At 44.8% G+C, this 16213-nt stretch overlaps 1 protein-coding gene across 1 annotated transcript in view; it reads right to left on the reverse strand.

Moving 5' to 3' along the window:
• Positions 1–16213, reverse strand: part of LOC124502354 (maestro heat-like repeat-containing protein family member 1) — a 76465-nt gene that overhangs the window by 12600 nt on the left and 47652 nt on the right. Inside the window, exons 25-35 of the mRNA XM_047066978.1 lie at positions 8865–8969; positions 8066–8201; positions 7525–7622; positions 6821–6970; positions 5565–5719; positions 5185–5320; positions 4382–4575; positions 3371–3508; positions 3074–3191; positions 2512–2652; positions 2016–2189 (exon numbers count right to left, since the gene is read on the reverse strand). Of these exons, the coding sequence (XP_046922934.1) occupies positions 2016–2189; positions 2512–2652; positions 3074–3191; positions 3371–3508; positions 4382–4575; positions 5185–5320; positions 5565–5719; positions 6821–6970; positions 7525–7622; positions 8066–8201; positions 8865–8969 (1545 nt within the window). The remainder of the gene's footprint in view (positions 1–2015; positions 2190–2511; positions 2653–3073; positions 3192–3370; positions 3509–4381; positions 4576–5184; positions 5321–5564; positions 5720–6820; positions 6971–7524; positions 7623–8065; positions 8202–8864; positions 8970–16213) is intronic.

Consider the following 16213-nt stretch of genomic DNA (forward strand, 5'->3'; position numbering starts at 1 on the left):
AAATGAGTAAATAAACTTTGAAATTATAAATAAATGAGTAAATAAATAAATACAGGCAAAAGTAAGGTAGTGTCTCTATAGAACAATGTAATAGCTATTCAGATACCACACCATCAACTAGAAGAGAAAAATAAAGAGGAAGGACCTGCTTCATAAAAAAATATTAAATAAAAATTCAATAGGTGGGTTGGATAGCAGAATAACCACAGCTAAAGTGTGAGTTAGTAAGAGGAGAATCAGCCCAGAAATTCTTCCAAGGTGGACAAAGAGATGGGAAATATGAAAGAAAAATGAAGAAACACGGAGAATAAATCTAAAGAAATTGCAAAGGACAGAACAAAAAGAAGAGAAAAAAAGAGGATATAGCAACAAAATAATAGAAGAAAATTTTACAAATGGTAAAACAACAGAGATTTACCTAAGTTCCTCTGGCTAGGTGAATCATAAAAGCAGCACCAGGAACCCAGATCCTATGACCCGAGGGTCAGTGTTCTTTTCATTCTGGCAGATTGTCATTGTGTACATGATAACCGTTTACTATTTCTTGATTAGACCATAAATCTCAACTTTCCATTCTAGCAATATGGGAGAAAAGATAACCTGATAACTTTACCACTATAAATGCCTTTAAATGCTAGATAATAAATACCCCTAAATTTAAAAAAAAATTTTTTTAATGTTTATTTATTTTTTCAGAGAGAGAGAGAGAGAGCGCGCGCGCGCGCATGAGTGGGGGAGGGGCAGAGAGAGAGGGAGACCCAGAATTCGAAGCAGGCTCCAGGCTCTGAGCTGTCAGCACAGAGCCCAACGCGGGGCTCGAACTCAGGAACTGCGAGATCATGACCTGAGCTGAAGTCAGACGCTCAACTGACTGAGCCACCCAGGTGCCCCTACCCCCCCCCTAAATTTTTTAATGTATAGCTAAGCTTTAAGGAAGTAAGAGAGATTCCCAGAAGCCAAAGATGAAGAGGTTCCTGATGCTCCAGCTACTGTGGGGGTAGGAGGATGCCACCAGTCTCAATAGCTGAGGGGCACATCTGTTCATACCAGCTGGTCTCCCTGGCTGGCCCACAAGGAAACCAGAAACTGGGAAGCAAGCACCCTGGGCAGACAGCTCCAAGAGAAGCCCTCTACTTAATGCACGAAGTTTCTTTTTCTTCCCTTGATTCTCTCATGTCACAGTTCCAAAACAAGCCCCATGGGAGTCTATAGGAGCCAAAACTCTGAGGGAGGGGAAGCTTACTCTCCATCTGAAGGAGCTGAGACCCCAAGAGGATGGATAAGCCCCCATTGCTTTATTTCCTCTGCCATCATGCCACTTGGCCCCGTTGTGGGCACATAGAGGTGCCTGGCACTGCAGAGTAACTAAAGTACCAGCTTTCTTGTGAGACAACTGGAAAAAGGGAGCCCCAAAGAACTGTAAAACCAGAGAGGTCACAGAGAGGGAGGAGCTAGGGAGAGTGACCCTATAAAGTTGTTTATGAACTCCTGTATTCACTCCATGCATAGATCTGACCCTAAACCACATACCATAGACTTTGAAAACTGAACTACAGGACAGACAACAGTCCAGGTCCCAGGCTGAGATGTGAAATGGATTGGTATTGGTGTAGGCAGTTCAGATTCCTGAGCCTTTGAGTCCTTTTGACAAGGTTCCTAGCATTCTAGGGTTCCTGTGTTATCTGGGAGAAGGGTAAAGTTGTGACTTGTCTCCCCGACTTCACTCCAGAACCAATTTCATAGCAGGGTGCCATTTTTTTTTTCCTTCAGTGGCTCCTGGTGAGAGAATGGGTAGATAACTGTGTGCTAGGTCTGTCTGTAATGGAGAATGCACTGGGGACAACCCTATGCATGGCTTCAGGTAGCCAAGTATCCTTTTTGCTACCCCTTGGTGACTTCAGCCTTCTGCCACAGTCCCACAGCCCTGCCCCAGTACCCTCCGCTCAGTTTCCAGGGCTCATCCTCAGTCCCAGCCCATACTGTTTCCAACTGATCCTAGGAACTTTGGCCCGTACATCATTGATGAGTGGACGCAGCTGCTTGGAGATGCTGCAAAATACCACCTTGGTGTTCTGTTGCTTCCCAAAGCAGATGATGTTCCGTAGGCTCTTTACTGCCTGCATTGTCACTCGTGCCTCATTCTTCAGGAAGTCTCGCAAGAATGGAACCTGGCTCTTCAGAGATTCTGACTATTTGGAAGAAGGCAGAGATCACTCACCACCTGAGGATCCTGCAACACCCTAGGGACAGGATTTTTAGAAAACAGTGCCTAAGAGGAACAGACATGGGGAATCTGAGGGCCAGATGTGCCCAGGAAGTAGAAGGCTGGTGTTCACAGGGTTTAGGAGGTCTGATGGCCAGTCTATGTAAGTCTACAAACTGGATGTTGTGCTGTCCTTGGATGAGAGGTTGGGGAATGTACTATGCCCTGGGTAACTAAGAGAACCAAGAGGTAAGCCCAATTCTTCAGGGAGTAGCACTCGATTCCCATTTGGTCCTCCCCACTCTTACTTGTCCTGGGTGCAATGCGAGGTTACTGATTCCACGGAGCCCAACTTCTTTCATAATGATGTTGGGCTCGTTGGTCCACTTGATTAGATTGCCCAAAAAGTCTTGCCCCACAGTCTGAGCCACTGATCGGTGCCAGAGCAGCTGTGGGTATGAAGAGACACAGCTATGGATGGAGAAAAGGTTATAAGTACCCAGTACTCCCTCAGTCCTCCCTTAGATCCCATACTCAGGTAATGTGTGTGTCCAGTTGAGCACAGTGGTAGATCTGTATACACGGGGTGGAGACTAAGTTTAGGAGGTAGAGGATAATGCTGAAAAGGTTTGAAGTTTGAGTCAAGTGCTAGGATCCATGGATCATTCTGGAGCACAAGCCGCTGGCCCCCTCCTCAGGCTTTCCTGCCTCCTTTAACCAGGCACCTGAAGTGCCAGAGAAGGGACCCCACTTTAAATGACTTAAGATTATCCTTTCTCTTTCTGGGGCTAGTTATTTAACATTTCCGTTAAATGTTCCTCAGCCCAGGATATGAATGGCTCAGGCTGTGGACCTTTCCCCACGCTTCACCTGTGCATAGAAAGTCCTGGCCAGAATCCTCCTGTGATAGTTGGAGCTATAGAGGATGTTCCTGATGAGGTTGAGGATTCGATGCAGGATGGCAGGTTCACAGTTCTTCACAATGCCACTGGGGTGGGACACAGGAAGCCAAGAGTTGCTGGGGGGGGGGGGGCAGGTGGCAAGGGACCAGCATGCATGGAACAGGGAAGACACGAAGGCAGGAGACCAAAGGATTGGGAGGTGGGGAAGGGGCCACTAAAGGCTGGCACTAGAGCAGTACTAGGGTTACTGGGGAAATAGCCTCACCTTGTCAGGTCCATGATCCCTATGTAGTAAAACTTGGGGCTGGACAGAAGGTCCCAGCAGTGATGCTGATTTGCATAGACCACCACTCCTTCATATGCAGCTGCCACGAACACCAGCTTCACTACCTCCAAGGCACAACTGAAGGTCACCACCATTGGGTGTGTGAAAAGAAAGGGAGAGAAGGATGAACAAGGCATTATGCCCCGGTCTGCATCCTGTGCTTGCAAACCAGGAGACAGTTTCCTGCTTGGGGAGCTGGGTTTTCCTTTCCTGCTGACAAGAATCAATGGCTCTATGAAAGCCATTTCCAAATGCCCATCCACTCCCTCAACTCTGGCCCTCATCTAACCACAGAGTCCTATGAAAGAGACTAGAGAGATATCTGAGTGCTATGGTTTTCCAATTCTGCTCTCTGGGGCACAGAATGGGGTTAGGATATCTCTTCAACTCCACACCCACCTAATCAGTATGTGGTTTTATTTGGTTTTGGTTTTATTTGTTCTCATTTTATATAAGATTCCATATGGATAGAATGTCCTGAGGTTTAAAAGAAAAAAAAAAAAGCATGACAACCACATATTTAGGAGTCCAGCCCCCATTTTTGAGATGCGAAAACAGAATTCCCAGTTGTGACTTGTGCAAGACAGCAAAGCTAGTGACAAAGCCAAGTCAAAGGCAGATTCAAATGCCACAACAGCATGGAGAGAATGACAAAGATGCGGGCTTGCCCTACCACCTACCATCTAGTTGAATCTCTTCATGGGCAGTTATGAATATGGGCATGAACTACTGAGTGAATCAGCTGAAGAATGCATACAAGAAGATGATAAATGAGAAGCTTGAAAATATGTGAGAATATTCTAGCACATGTGACCACAGTATGCACACCCGTGTTCTGTCTCCGCTCTTCTGTTCTCTTCCTTGGCATTCCTAGGGGGCCAGCATCCAGTTGTCCAGGGCCCTCTGGAATGGACTAGTCCCAGCTGACCGTCACAAGGCTGTTGGGCTTACCTAGTAGGATCAAAGGGCTTGCTTTTGCGGCCTGGGCCCTCCTCCCTGTTGTAGACCACCATCTTCTGGGGGACATTTTGTTCAATCACCCAGTAGAGATGATGCAGTATAGCCAGCAACAGCCGGGGGTAGAGCTCCTGGACAGCCTCCTGGCACAGGGACCCTGACAGCATCTCACACAAAGCACATGTCACCTGGCAGATGGTGGATGAAGACATAAAATGGTCCCACAGCCCCACACACTGAGTCCCACACCCTGCCCTCCCTATCACTGCCCAAAGGGCACAGCTCACTCTAACTCAGGCTTATAAGAAGCATCTAAGAACTGAAAGCCCACCACTCTTCCCTAGGAAAATAAGGGGGCCATACACAGGCAATCTGCTTTCTCTTCACTCTCTTGACATCAAAAACAAAATTGGAAGCAACTCTAACATTTTTAGGAGAAAAGGATTTGGGGAATACTTTGTCCATCCCTGGTAACCAAACCTCTTCTGCCTCTAACCCCCATGCCACACCCCAGCCCCTGGGAAAAGGAGTACCAGCCCCAAAATCAGGAGACAGAGAAAGCTGCTTAGCTTTAAACATCAGTTTCCTTGTCCATAAAATGGGATCAATCCCTGCTCTCTCTGCAACATGCAGTTCTTAGATATACAGGTACCAAGAGGAGGTACAAGTGTAAATCGAATGTACAGTATTAGTGACTGCTCCTCTAACACCTGCTCCCACCCTGCAGCTCTTGACCTTCAGCTCTGCCCCCAAGTCCCAGAACAGGAAGTCCTCGGCTCCCCTGCTCCCATGCTGACCGCCACAGGCTGGAAGGCCATCTCCCTAGATTCCTCTCTGGAGTGGAGCTTTTCCAGGATGCCTATGAGCAGCTGCAGGACGCTGATTGTGGTCTCTCGCCGGGTGCCAAATGCCTTCCAAAGGGCCAGATTGGTTCTGCGGGACCCAGGGGCAGCTATGTCACAGGCCCTGGTGACCAAGCTCCTAGGATTAGTCTGGTCTTGGGCCTTTGAAGGGCCAGTTCTCAGGGTCTAGACTTGGCCAGAGAACGCAGACAGGAAGTGTGATTGGTGTTAAAGAGAAAGCATCCCAATGCATTGATTTTTGGGCTGGGCTTGGGCTGAGGCAGGGGAGGGTGTACTGGGCTGGAGACTGTGTTCCCGGGCCATGAGAGGGGTACCTGTCCCAAGGCAGGGTCTTGTTGAGCAGCATGGGCACAACCCTGTGGGTGTTGTTGCCAGCCAGCAAGCACATGGCCCGCATTGTCTCCTCCTTCGTGTTGGGCTCCAGCTGTAAGTTGAGCCGTCCCACAATCCCCTCCACAATTTCTTCAATCTATAGGGAAGAGCCAAGAGTCTCAGCAAGTGTTTCCTTGCTACCTTCCCCCTTCCTTCCTACCTACCAACTCCCTGACTCAAGGGGCTACTTGCAATCCTGCCAGTGACTCTTAAGGCAGAATTCTAGGGTGCCAGAGGCTGGACCAGCACGGGTGACAAAAGGAACTCCAGAAGCTGGCACCAATGTCCACTAGGACAGATGTCTGCCTGCAGCCCAAAGTCCAGAGAGTTACTCCTAGGTGACTCAGGAGACACCAAAGGCTCTGGAAGGGAGACAAAAGCCCTATACACCCTTCAGGGCTTCTTCTCCCCACTGAGATCAACTTGAAACCCCTGAAACTGCAGGAACAGTTGGCATTGGATGTGGGGGTACCATAGACTCTCATCTGGCCCTTAGATTCCTAGTTTATGGCCCGCTGCCAAGTCCGTTTTATTGTAATACCTCAAGGACACCCTCAGAAGTATCCTTCCATTTCTGGCACCTAGGCCAGGCAAGCCACATAAGTGAGTGAAGGCAATAGGTGTCAGGGGATTCAGAGATAGGAAGGTCTAGAGAGCCCGTGCCATATATAAAAGGGACAGTGGCCACACAAAGAATTGCCCTATGTGACCTCATTTAAAAGTTTTTCTCAGTGAGGCGGGAAATGTGGATTTTTAGGCAAAACCTTCCTGTTTGTACACATTATCCTGAAAGAAAATGTACTCAAAGGTCAGTCATTCCATGAGCTTGCTAGTTTGTAATCCACAACCTTACCTTCACAGAAATCTAAGCCCCCTGACCACCCCCTCCCTGGGAATCAGAGTGAATCCCCCCTTCAGTGCTTCCTTGTGCTTCGGCCACTAGGCCCTGCAGCTGCCCACACCACTGCTTGTGGTTGTCTTTCTCTGAAGAACCAGCCCTGAGCTCAGAATTACAGATGTCCGAGCTCAGTGGGACCACAGAGTAAATTCAGCCCAAGCCTACATGTTAGAGGTGAGTGAATTAAGGCCTACGAGGAAAGGGACTTCCCAAGGCCCTTCAGCTGGTTTGGAATAGAGCCAGCAGAGAGCCCAGGCTCCTGGCGTGCATGACAGAGCTCCCACCACAGCACCACACTACCTTTATCATATCTCTGCCCCGTTCTTTCATGACAGCACTCATCAGCTGGGCTGCTGCCAGAGACACCGTGGCCTTGCTGTCAGTCAGACCCTCCATGGCCGTCAGCACCAGGTGGGTGAGCTGCATCTCAGTGAAGTACTCTGCAAATGCCTGTAAGGGTGGCATCAGGCCGCCTGCACCCAGGGCCTCCTGCTTGAGGTAGCCTGTGCCATCCTTCCTGGTTGGGGTAGGAGGAGAGACCTTCTCTTGGGAACATGATGTGCTTTTGTCCTAGGCCTGTGCTGTCTGCCTAGCTCCTAGAAGACCCTTTCACTGGGAACAGAGTCTTTGGGAATGGGAGGGAGAAAACACTGACCTCAGATGCACCAAGGGGCTCACAGGTCAGGGGCAGAGTGCTGGGAAAGAAGGGCTGAGACCAAGATCCTTAATGACATGTGTTTGAGGCATGGGCTGAGTCTACAAAATCATCATTAGTGTGAAGCAAACGCTTCTGGGTCACAGGTAAGAAAGAAGGATTAGGACCCATGATGCTTAAGAGGGAGCATACTGTAGCATGTTGAAAATTTCCCCAAAGTAAAAGTTCACAATCAGCAATGGAATGGGAAAGGGGATGGAATAAAGGAGTCCCACCGCAGGAGTCTATAATATGATGTAGGTTAGAGGCCCAGGCTCTTCCCAGTTTGTCTCTGGCCCTGCCCTCTCACCTTGGCAATCTCAAAGGTGTTGTTATAGAACACGTTGGCACTATAGACTTCACTCTTGCCCTCTTCTTCCCATAAGCCCTGTTTTTTCCTTTGCATCTCTGAAACAAAGACACCCGACCCCACCCCTCAGACACTCGAAAGGTGTCTTAGGTTCCCATCTGCCCAACCCAAACCACCTACTGCACTAAATCAGCTTGGGAAGATGTTTATCCCATGGGGAAGGGGAATGGGCTGTAAGATAAGGAAAGGTGAGAGCTAATGTCAAAGGAACCCCCATGTTGCCTGCCTCAGAGCAGAGACAGAATAGGGTCAGAGTATGGTGCTCAGCCAGAGGGGGAGAAACTAATTCAAAAGAACTGTTTCCTGAGTAGCTATTTTGTCCCAAGAGGGTATAGGTAGATGTCTAGGGGCAGGTTCCTCATTGGAAATGAGGTTGCTCAGGTAACTTCCTAGCTCTCACTCTTCCAGAACAGTATGTGGGTGGATGGCCAAACCTAAATGGGAGGCCAGAGCAGAAGTGAAAAGAGGAGATTCTCCCTACGCTTTTGCAGCAGGAGGATACGGTAGAGATTGTAGACTGCCTGTGAAGACAGGAAGCAGATGTTGTCCACTGGGTCCTGGCAGCGCATGGCCAGCAGCCTTACCAAGCACCCCAACCGAGAGAACTTGATCTCCACCTGGACAGGAGAGCGGGAAGTCACAAGTTATCCCAGCCATTCCCTTAGGCTGAGTTCAAACGAGAGGAGGCGGGGATTCAGGAGAGATATGAAAGGAAAGACTAGGTGAGGTTAACGGGAATGAAATTAGACAGGTGGGTTGTAGCTATTAAAAACTTGTGGGATCATAGTTTTGGAATGACCTTACACTGTCCCTCTTCTTTGCCCCTTGATATTGCACTCATTGTTCAGGCCTAGCTCAAATGTCTCCTCCTCTATGAAGCTTTCCCTTCACTTACACTTCATTTGTGTTTTGATCTTTTATTCCTCCTAGATTTGATTTGTACTTTCGTAATCGCCTTCTATTTAAGTTTGTTCTATGCATGCTTCTCTCCCCAGTGGACTATAAGATCCATGAAAATAGAAAAACTGTCTTGGTCATCTATGTATCCACTGTAACGCTTAGCATGGTGCCTGGTGAGTATTCAGTAACTGCTTGTTGAGATAGCTGGAATCAAACTGAACCAAGTGAAATGGAATTGAATTGGTGGACAGGGAAAAAGACAAAGGGAGGAAAGAGAGAAGGTGGGGTGAGGGTGAGTAATTGAGGCTAGGTAATATGTGACCAAGTTTGACATAAGGGTACAGATGAGGGCCCACACTCCAGGGCAGGCTCCTGCTCACTCCAAAGTTGTTCCATTTTGCAGTGAAGCCAAGAATACGGGCAGCACACCACATGGCCCGTTCCCTCTCATTGTCGTTCTGGGAATTCAGCCATATGTTCAGATGCTAGAGGAAGAAGAGAATGAAGGGAGAGACCTGTTAAGCTGTATTCTGGAGGGTAGAAATGTAACCTGAGCCTGGCTTCTGCACAGGATCAGGACAAGACTTCTGAGAACAGGACTTCTTTTGCTATCAGGCAGGTTATATGTGGCTCTGGCACCAGAAGCCCTCATACCTCCAGCCCCCAATTTACCTTATCTAAGTGCTAGAAACACCCTCATTTAACACCTCCTTTTTTTTCAAATTAAATCAGTGGCTCTCAAATTATATTGACTATTATTCATTTCAATGGGGGTCAGTGTCCCCCAGGGTCCCCCAATAATGTTTTCCCAGTCTTCAATAGAAAGAGAACTTGGTAGTAACAAAAAAGAGTCACTATATTCACAGATTCCTAGCTGAATTATGTATAAACCTGCTTGAGAAATATAATTATGGATGATTCCTATTTGAAACATAGTATGTCAGTGTATCACTATTGGTAAATTATGGACCCAAAATACCACCGATCCAAAGACGCATTGTCAATCTACAATAATCAATCTGATATTAATGGAACTAAACAAACAGCAATTTATAACTAAAAAAAAGAAGGGCAACAGATGAAAAATCTACAAGCAATGGAAGAGAATACTGATGCTGCATTGATAAGAAAACAACATTCTTCTTGAAGATTGGAAGAATTCTAGTGGGAGATCTGCAAGTCTTCCTTGCAGCCAGACTCTGATGAAATAGCCCCGTGCCAAGACTGTGATCTCTAAATACCATTTTTCACTAAGAGGAATCATTGGTCATTGGAGAAACGGTTTATCCCAGGAATGAGACAGGACATATACAAGATAATATACTGGAGAGCAAGGAAGCCATGAAAGACTATTGGCATTATATTAGAGGGATTCAGGAGCTAACCTGAAGAGGCTCCCATTGACCAAAGAAGGGACAATTTAAGCATCCATAAGAATAATAGTTGTAATTGATCAAAACATATGAAGCATTTAAAAATCCATTTTAGGGGCGCCTGGGTGGCTCAGTCGGTTGAGCGTCCGACTTCGGCTCAGGTTATGATCTCGCAGTCTCTGAGTTTGAGCCCGGTGTTGGGCTCTGTGCTGACAGCTCAGAGCCTGGAGCCTGCTTCGGATTCTGTGTCTCCCTCTCTCTCTGCCCCTCCCCTGCTCATGCTCTGTCTCTCTCTGTCAAAAATAAAATAAACATTAAAAAAAATTTTAATTCATTTTAAATTTATATGATACTAGAGAAATAACCCTCACTAGTTATCTTTGGATGACTAGGAAATAAATACTTACATTACCTTGACAGCTAATGAAGGGAAACCAGCATTTATCTTGTCTTTCCTATATGAGCTATACCTCAAAGTAACCAAACAGCTTATAAAGTTGATTTCTCTTTATAGAAGAATTCCAGGTAAAAATAAACAAGGAATGATAGAATTACAGTGTCATCACTTTGCAAAAATAATAGAAGTATATTGACTCAGTGGACTACTACATAGCAATAAAAAAATGATCTGATGCTACATGTAACAACATGAGTGAATCTCACAGATAAAATGTTGAAGCAAAATGATATAGACAAAAAAAAGTACATACTATAAAATTTCATTTATGTGAAGTTTAAAGAACAAGCTAAACGAATCTATGGTGATAGAAGTCAGAATAGTGGTTATCAGTGGTTATTCACTGGGAGAGGAAACTTTTGGGGGTCTTGGACATGTTCTATATCCTGATCTGATATTTACACAGATACATACATATATATACAAACATATATACATATATACATGTATATATGTATATATGTAAGAATGTATCTAAGTGTACACTTAAGACTTGTACACTTTATCATAGCAAGTGATATCTCAATAACAGGTCTTTTTTTTTTTTAAAGAATGTCACCAGTTCTCAGCCATTAGTGAATCTAAGCAGTGATCATCAAAAGCTCTAAACACCACAAGACATCATGTGGCTGTTGATAGAAGAAGACAACACTACTTGTGAAGTAATCTTGCCAAAAATTGATCAGGTTCATGATCTAGATCCAACAATTACAATTAGAATCTAACAGATTCTAGGTCTCGCAATTTATAGGACAGATTTAGGGGCGGCTGGGTGGCGCAGTCGGTTAAGCGTCCGACTTCAGCCAGGTCACGATCTCGCGGTCCGTGAGTTCGAGCCCCGCGTCGGGCTCTGGGCTGATGGCTCGGAGCCTGGAGCCTGTTTCCGATTCTGTGTCTCCCTCTCTCTCTGCCCCTCCCCCATTCATGCTCTGTCTCTCTCTGTCCCAAAAATAAATAAACGTTGAAAAAAAAAATTTTTATAGGACAGATTTAGACAGAGGAGTTTATTAAGTGGCCCCAAAAAGATGTAATTAGGACAACCCAGAATGTGGAAAATTTAGAGAACAAATGACTAGGTTTCTTCAACAAATAAATTTCAAGGAAAAAAATGATTGAAGGGCAATATATAGATTAAAAGAATTAAGAGACAGGGGCGCATGGTGGCTCAGTCCGTTAAGTGTCCAACTTCGGCTCAGGTCATGGTCTCATGCGGTTCATGGGTTCCAGCCCCATGTTGGACTCTGTGCTGACAGTGTGGAGCCTGGAGCCTAGAGCCTGCTTCAGATTCTGTGTCTCCCTCTCTCTCTCTTAAAAATAAACATTAAAAAAAATAAGAGAGACAAACCAACTGACTGGGATGTGTGAATGTTTAATGACACCAAGAAATGAAATTACTTTCTTTCATCAGTGTTTTATAGTTTTCAGAGTACAGGCCTTTCACCTCCTTGGTTACGTTTTTTCCTAAATATTTTATTTTTACTGCAATTGTAAGTGAGATTGTTTACTTAATTTCTCTTTCTGCTACTTTCTTATTAGTATATAGAAATGCAACTGATTTCTGTATATTAATTTTGCGTCCTGTAATTTTGCTGAATTCATTTATCAGTTCTAGTATTTTATTTTGGTGAGGTCTTTAAGGGTTTCCATATATAGTATCATTTCATCTGCAAATAGTGAAAATTTTACTTCTTCCTTCCCAAATTGGATGCTTTTTATTTCTTTTGCCTCTCTGCTGTGGCTAGGACTTCCAATACTATGTTGAATAAAAGTGGTGCGGGTGGATATCCTTGTCTTGTTCCTGATCTTAGAGGGAAAGCTTTCAGTTTGTTACCACGGAGTAATGTTAGCTGTGGATTTTCATATATGGCCTTTATTATATTGAGGTATGTTCCCTGTAAACCTACTTTGTTGAGAGTTTTTATCATGAATGAGTTTGTGCTTTGTCATATGCTTTTTCTGCATCTATTAAGAGGATCATATGGTTTTATCCTTCCTTTTATAAATTAAATCTTGCCATTTGCAACAAAATGGATAGAGCTAGAGAGTATTATGCTAAGTGAAATAAGTAAGTCAGAGAAAGACAAATACTATATGATTTCACTCATATGTGGAATTTTAAAAACAAAATAAACAAAAAGGAAAAAAAGAGAGAGGGAGGCAAACCAAGAAACACACTGATGGTTACCAGAGGGGAGGTGGATACAGAGATGGGTAAAACAGGTGATGAGGATTAAGGAGGCATTTGCTGTGAAGAGCACTGGGTGTTGTATGGAAGTGCTGAATCACTATATTGTACACCTAAAACTGATACTATACTGTGTGTTAACTAATTGGAATTTGTTTTATTTTATTTTACAGTGTATTTATTTATTCTGAGAGAGAGAGAGAGGGAGAAAAGGGGAGGAGCAGAGAGAAAGAGAATCCCAAGAAGGCTTCTCACTGACAGCGCAGAGCCTGATAATGGGGCTTAAACATACGAACTGTGAGATCATGACCTGAGCTGAAACCAAGAGTTGGACGCTTAACTGACTGAACCATCCAGGAGCCCCTAACTGGAACTTAAATAAAAACTTTTAAAAAATTGAAATAAGGGGCACCTGGGTGGCTCAGTTGATTGAACGTCCAACTTCAGCTCAGGTCATGATCTCACGGCTTGTGAGTTCGAGTCCCCCATCAGGCTCTGTGCTGACAGTGTGGAGCCTGGAGCCTGCTTCAGATTCTGTGTCTCCCTCTCTCTCTGCCCCTCCCCCACTCACACTCTGTCTCTTTCTCTCTCTCTCACTCAAAAACAAATAAACATTAAAAATAAATAAATAAAAATTTAAAAACTGAAATCAGTCTCCCAGAAATAATATATACTAATCAGAAGAGCACCCTTTGGGGGCACCTGGGTGGCTCAGTTGGTTAAGCATCCAACTTCGGCCCAAGTCACGATCTCATGGTTTGTGGGTTCGAGCCCAGCATCAGGCTCTGTGCTGACAGCTCAGAGCCTGGAGCCTGCTTCAGATTCTGTGTCTCCCTCTCTCTCTGCCCCTCCCTCGCTCATGCTCTATCTCTTAAAAATAAATAAACATTAAAAAGAAGAAGAACAACAACAACAACACCCTTTGGAAATTTCAAAGGAGTCAGACCTTGTGGTATATAATAAAAAGGATACATTGCCTTTCAAACTTATCAAACAAATTGATATTTTTTTCATTTCTTTGAGTTGCTAAGTATCATAGTAACTTTGTAGCTATCCTGCTGGATTACAAACAAAAACTCTGTGTGGTGGAATGGAGGGATGAATTTACACTAAAATGAAGTAGACTCATTCTGATTTATATGTAATGCACTAACGACACCAAAATGGAAGAAGCTAAGTGAATGCCAGTTATTGTTAAGCAATTTTATGGCCACTAACAGATGTTTCCAAAATGTAATTCTCCAAAGTTCCAACGGGGCACATTCTAAAGAATACATCTTGCATGAATTATCTTTTACATAAATGTGTAATTAGCAAGGTTTAACAATGCATATGATTGAACCCTGCAGCATGATCTGTACTTGGCAATATTGTCAACTCAAATTACTGTGATTCTTGTGATATTAATTAGGTGATAAATAAGCAAAGTGTTGCTAGGGAAAATAAAGTTTTCTATCTGAAAAAAAAAGTAAAATCATGTAAAAAGTATGTCTTGACCATAAAGGAATTAGACCAGAAATCAATAACCACAAGAGAATAGAAAATTCTCCAAACATTAGGAAATAACACGCTTCTAAATAATCCATTGGCCAAAGAGGAAGTTTTGAGAGAGATTACAAAATATTTTGAACTGAAATGATATTGGAGGTATATAATAAAATGTACAGGATGCTGCGAAAGTAGTGCTTAGAGGGAAATTTAGAAAACTAAATGTTTATATTAAAAAAGGAGAAAAAAAAAAAAAAAGGAGAAAAGGGGCACCTGGGTGGCTCAGTCGGTTAAGCGGCCAACTTTGGCTCAGGTCATGATCTCGTGGTCCATGAGTTTGAGCCCCGCGTCGGGCTCTGTGCTGACAGCTCAGAGCCTGGAGCCTGTTTCAGATTCTGTGTTTCCCTCTCTCTGACCCTCCCCCGTTCATGCTCTGTCTCTCTCTGTCTCAAAAATAAATAAACGTTAAAAAAATTTTTTTTAAATAAAAAAGGAGAAAGGGGTGACTGAAATGGCTCATACACTGGATTTCTGTACCATCTCCACTGCAGGAGGAAGTATAGGTGGCCTGATCCTTAGCCTCCAAGTGTCCCCTTCCTTCCCAGCAGTTGAAGTCCTGGGTTCCCTTCTTCCTGGAGGTATATTTTAGAGGATTGCTGGGAAGATGGCTCACCTTGTTTCACAAATACAACTAGATAACACTCACCTCAGTGTAAATAACCTAGAAAATGACCTGAAGGCTGGCAGAACAAACTCCACAACTAAATGTAGAAGAAGAGGGTAGGAAGGGGAGAGAGGTGGTGAGGAGCTAAACAGAGCTGGGGGACTGTCTGCCGAGAGGCTCATAGGCACAGGCAGGGGAGAGAAATAGTCTATCGATCTGGGAAGCCCACACAGTGAAGACAAATCCCTTTAACATTTGGCTGTGAAAACCAGAGGGGCCAAATTTCATCAGTTCTTACTGATGAATCCAGCAGACTCAAAACCTGGAATTTTATACATCAGCAGGCTTGGCTCTGGGAGAGCTGAGAGGGTGAGAGGAAACTGAGTCCCTGCCCTTAAAGAGACAGCACAAAAAAACAGCCCTTCAGAGATACAGCATAGAAGGAGCAGTTTGAAAAACATCTGGGGCATATGGCAGGGAAAGTTGTTTACTAATCTCAGAGTATGTCCTGGAGGGACAGAGATTGTTGGGAAGCTCCTCCAAGAACAAAAAGGAGCTGGCAGGTGCCCATGCCCCAGCATAAACACACAGCCATCTGTGGGAACCAAGGCAGCACCAAATCTCTACCTAACTTGCTAATACCATGAATCCTACACTGCCCCTCTCACATCTGCAGATCCATCCTCTCCAGCCAGGCCTGCCCTAGTCCCTGCACTGTGGGACCCCTCCCCCAGAGGACCAGCACACAAACCTTGCTAACACTGCACTTCCTGTCCCAAAACACACTGCAGATCCACCCCCTCCAATATGCTCTTGCCCTGAGCCTATCCAAAGCAGAGCCACAAGCCTAGCAGTGTGCAAGCAGCCCCAACAGGGACCACCACCACTCCAAAGTGACTCCTGCCCTAGGAAGAGGGAAAGATAACCAGACACACCAATCAAACTACTATCCCAGCAATGGGTTGGGGGCTAATGGTTAGCCCATCTAACTACAGGCCCTGCCCACCAATAAAACCTTCTTAGGGACAACCCAGGGAAAGTGCCTTGCAGTTTGGTGCTATTGTATTTCTGGAAAATGTCTGCTCTGACTCAGCTGAAGCCCAAGTTGGCCCCAGACTGATACACTAACCACACAGGGACCAAACTCTGCCTTCAACAAGCAAAGAAAGCCACTGCAGATGATTGGATTGAAGGCAAGAGTGACTCAGCCACAATAGTCGGGTGCACACATCACACATAGGAGACACCCTTGAAGCACCAGGTTCTGGTGAACAGGAGATGTTGCACCTCAGGGCACTACAGGACCTCTTCTTCACAAGACTACTACTTTCAAGAGCAGGAGATGTAGCTGACTTTCCTAACACAGAAACAGACACAGCGAGTTATATACAAATGAGGAGACAGAGAAATATGTCCCAAATTAAAGAACAGGACATAATTACAGAAAGAGACCAAAGAAAAATGGAGATAGGTAATATGCCTGATAGAGAATTTAAAGTAATGCTCATAAAGATACTCACTAGACTTGAGAAAAGAGTGGAAGACATCAGTGAGACCTTTCA

This window comes from Lynx rufus, unplaced genomic scaffold (assembly GCF_022079265.1).
Source record: "Lynx rufus isolate CCGP_SWC_20201006 ecotype Redwood Valley unplaced genomic scaffold, mLynRuf1.p SCAF_7, whole genome shotgun sequence".
Taxonomy (NCBI): domain Eukaryota; kingdom Metazoa; phylum Chordata; class Mammalia; order Carnivora; family Felidae; genus Lynx; species Lynx rufus.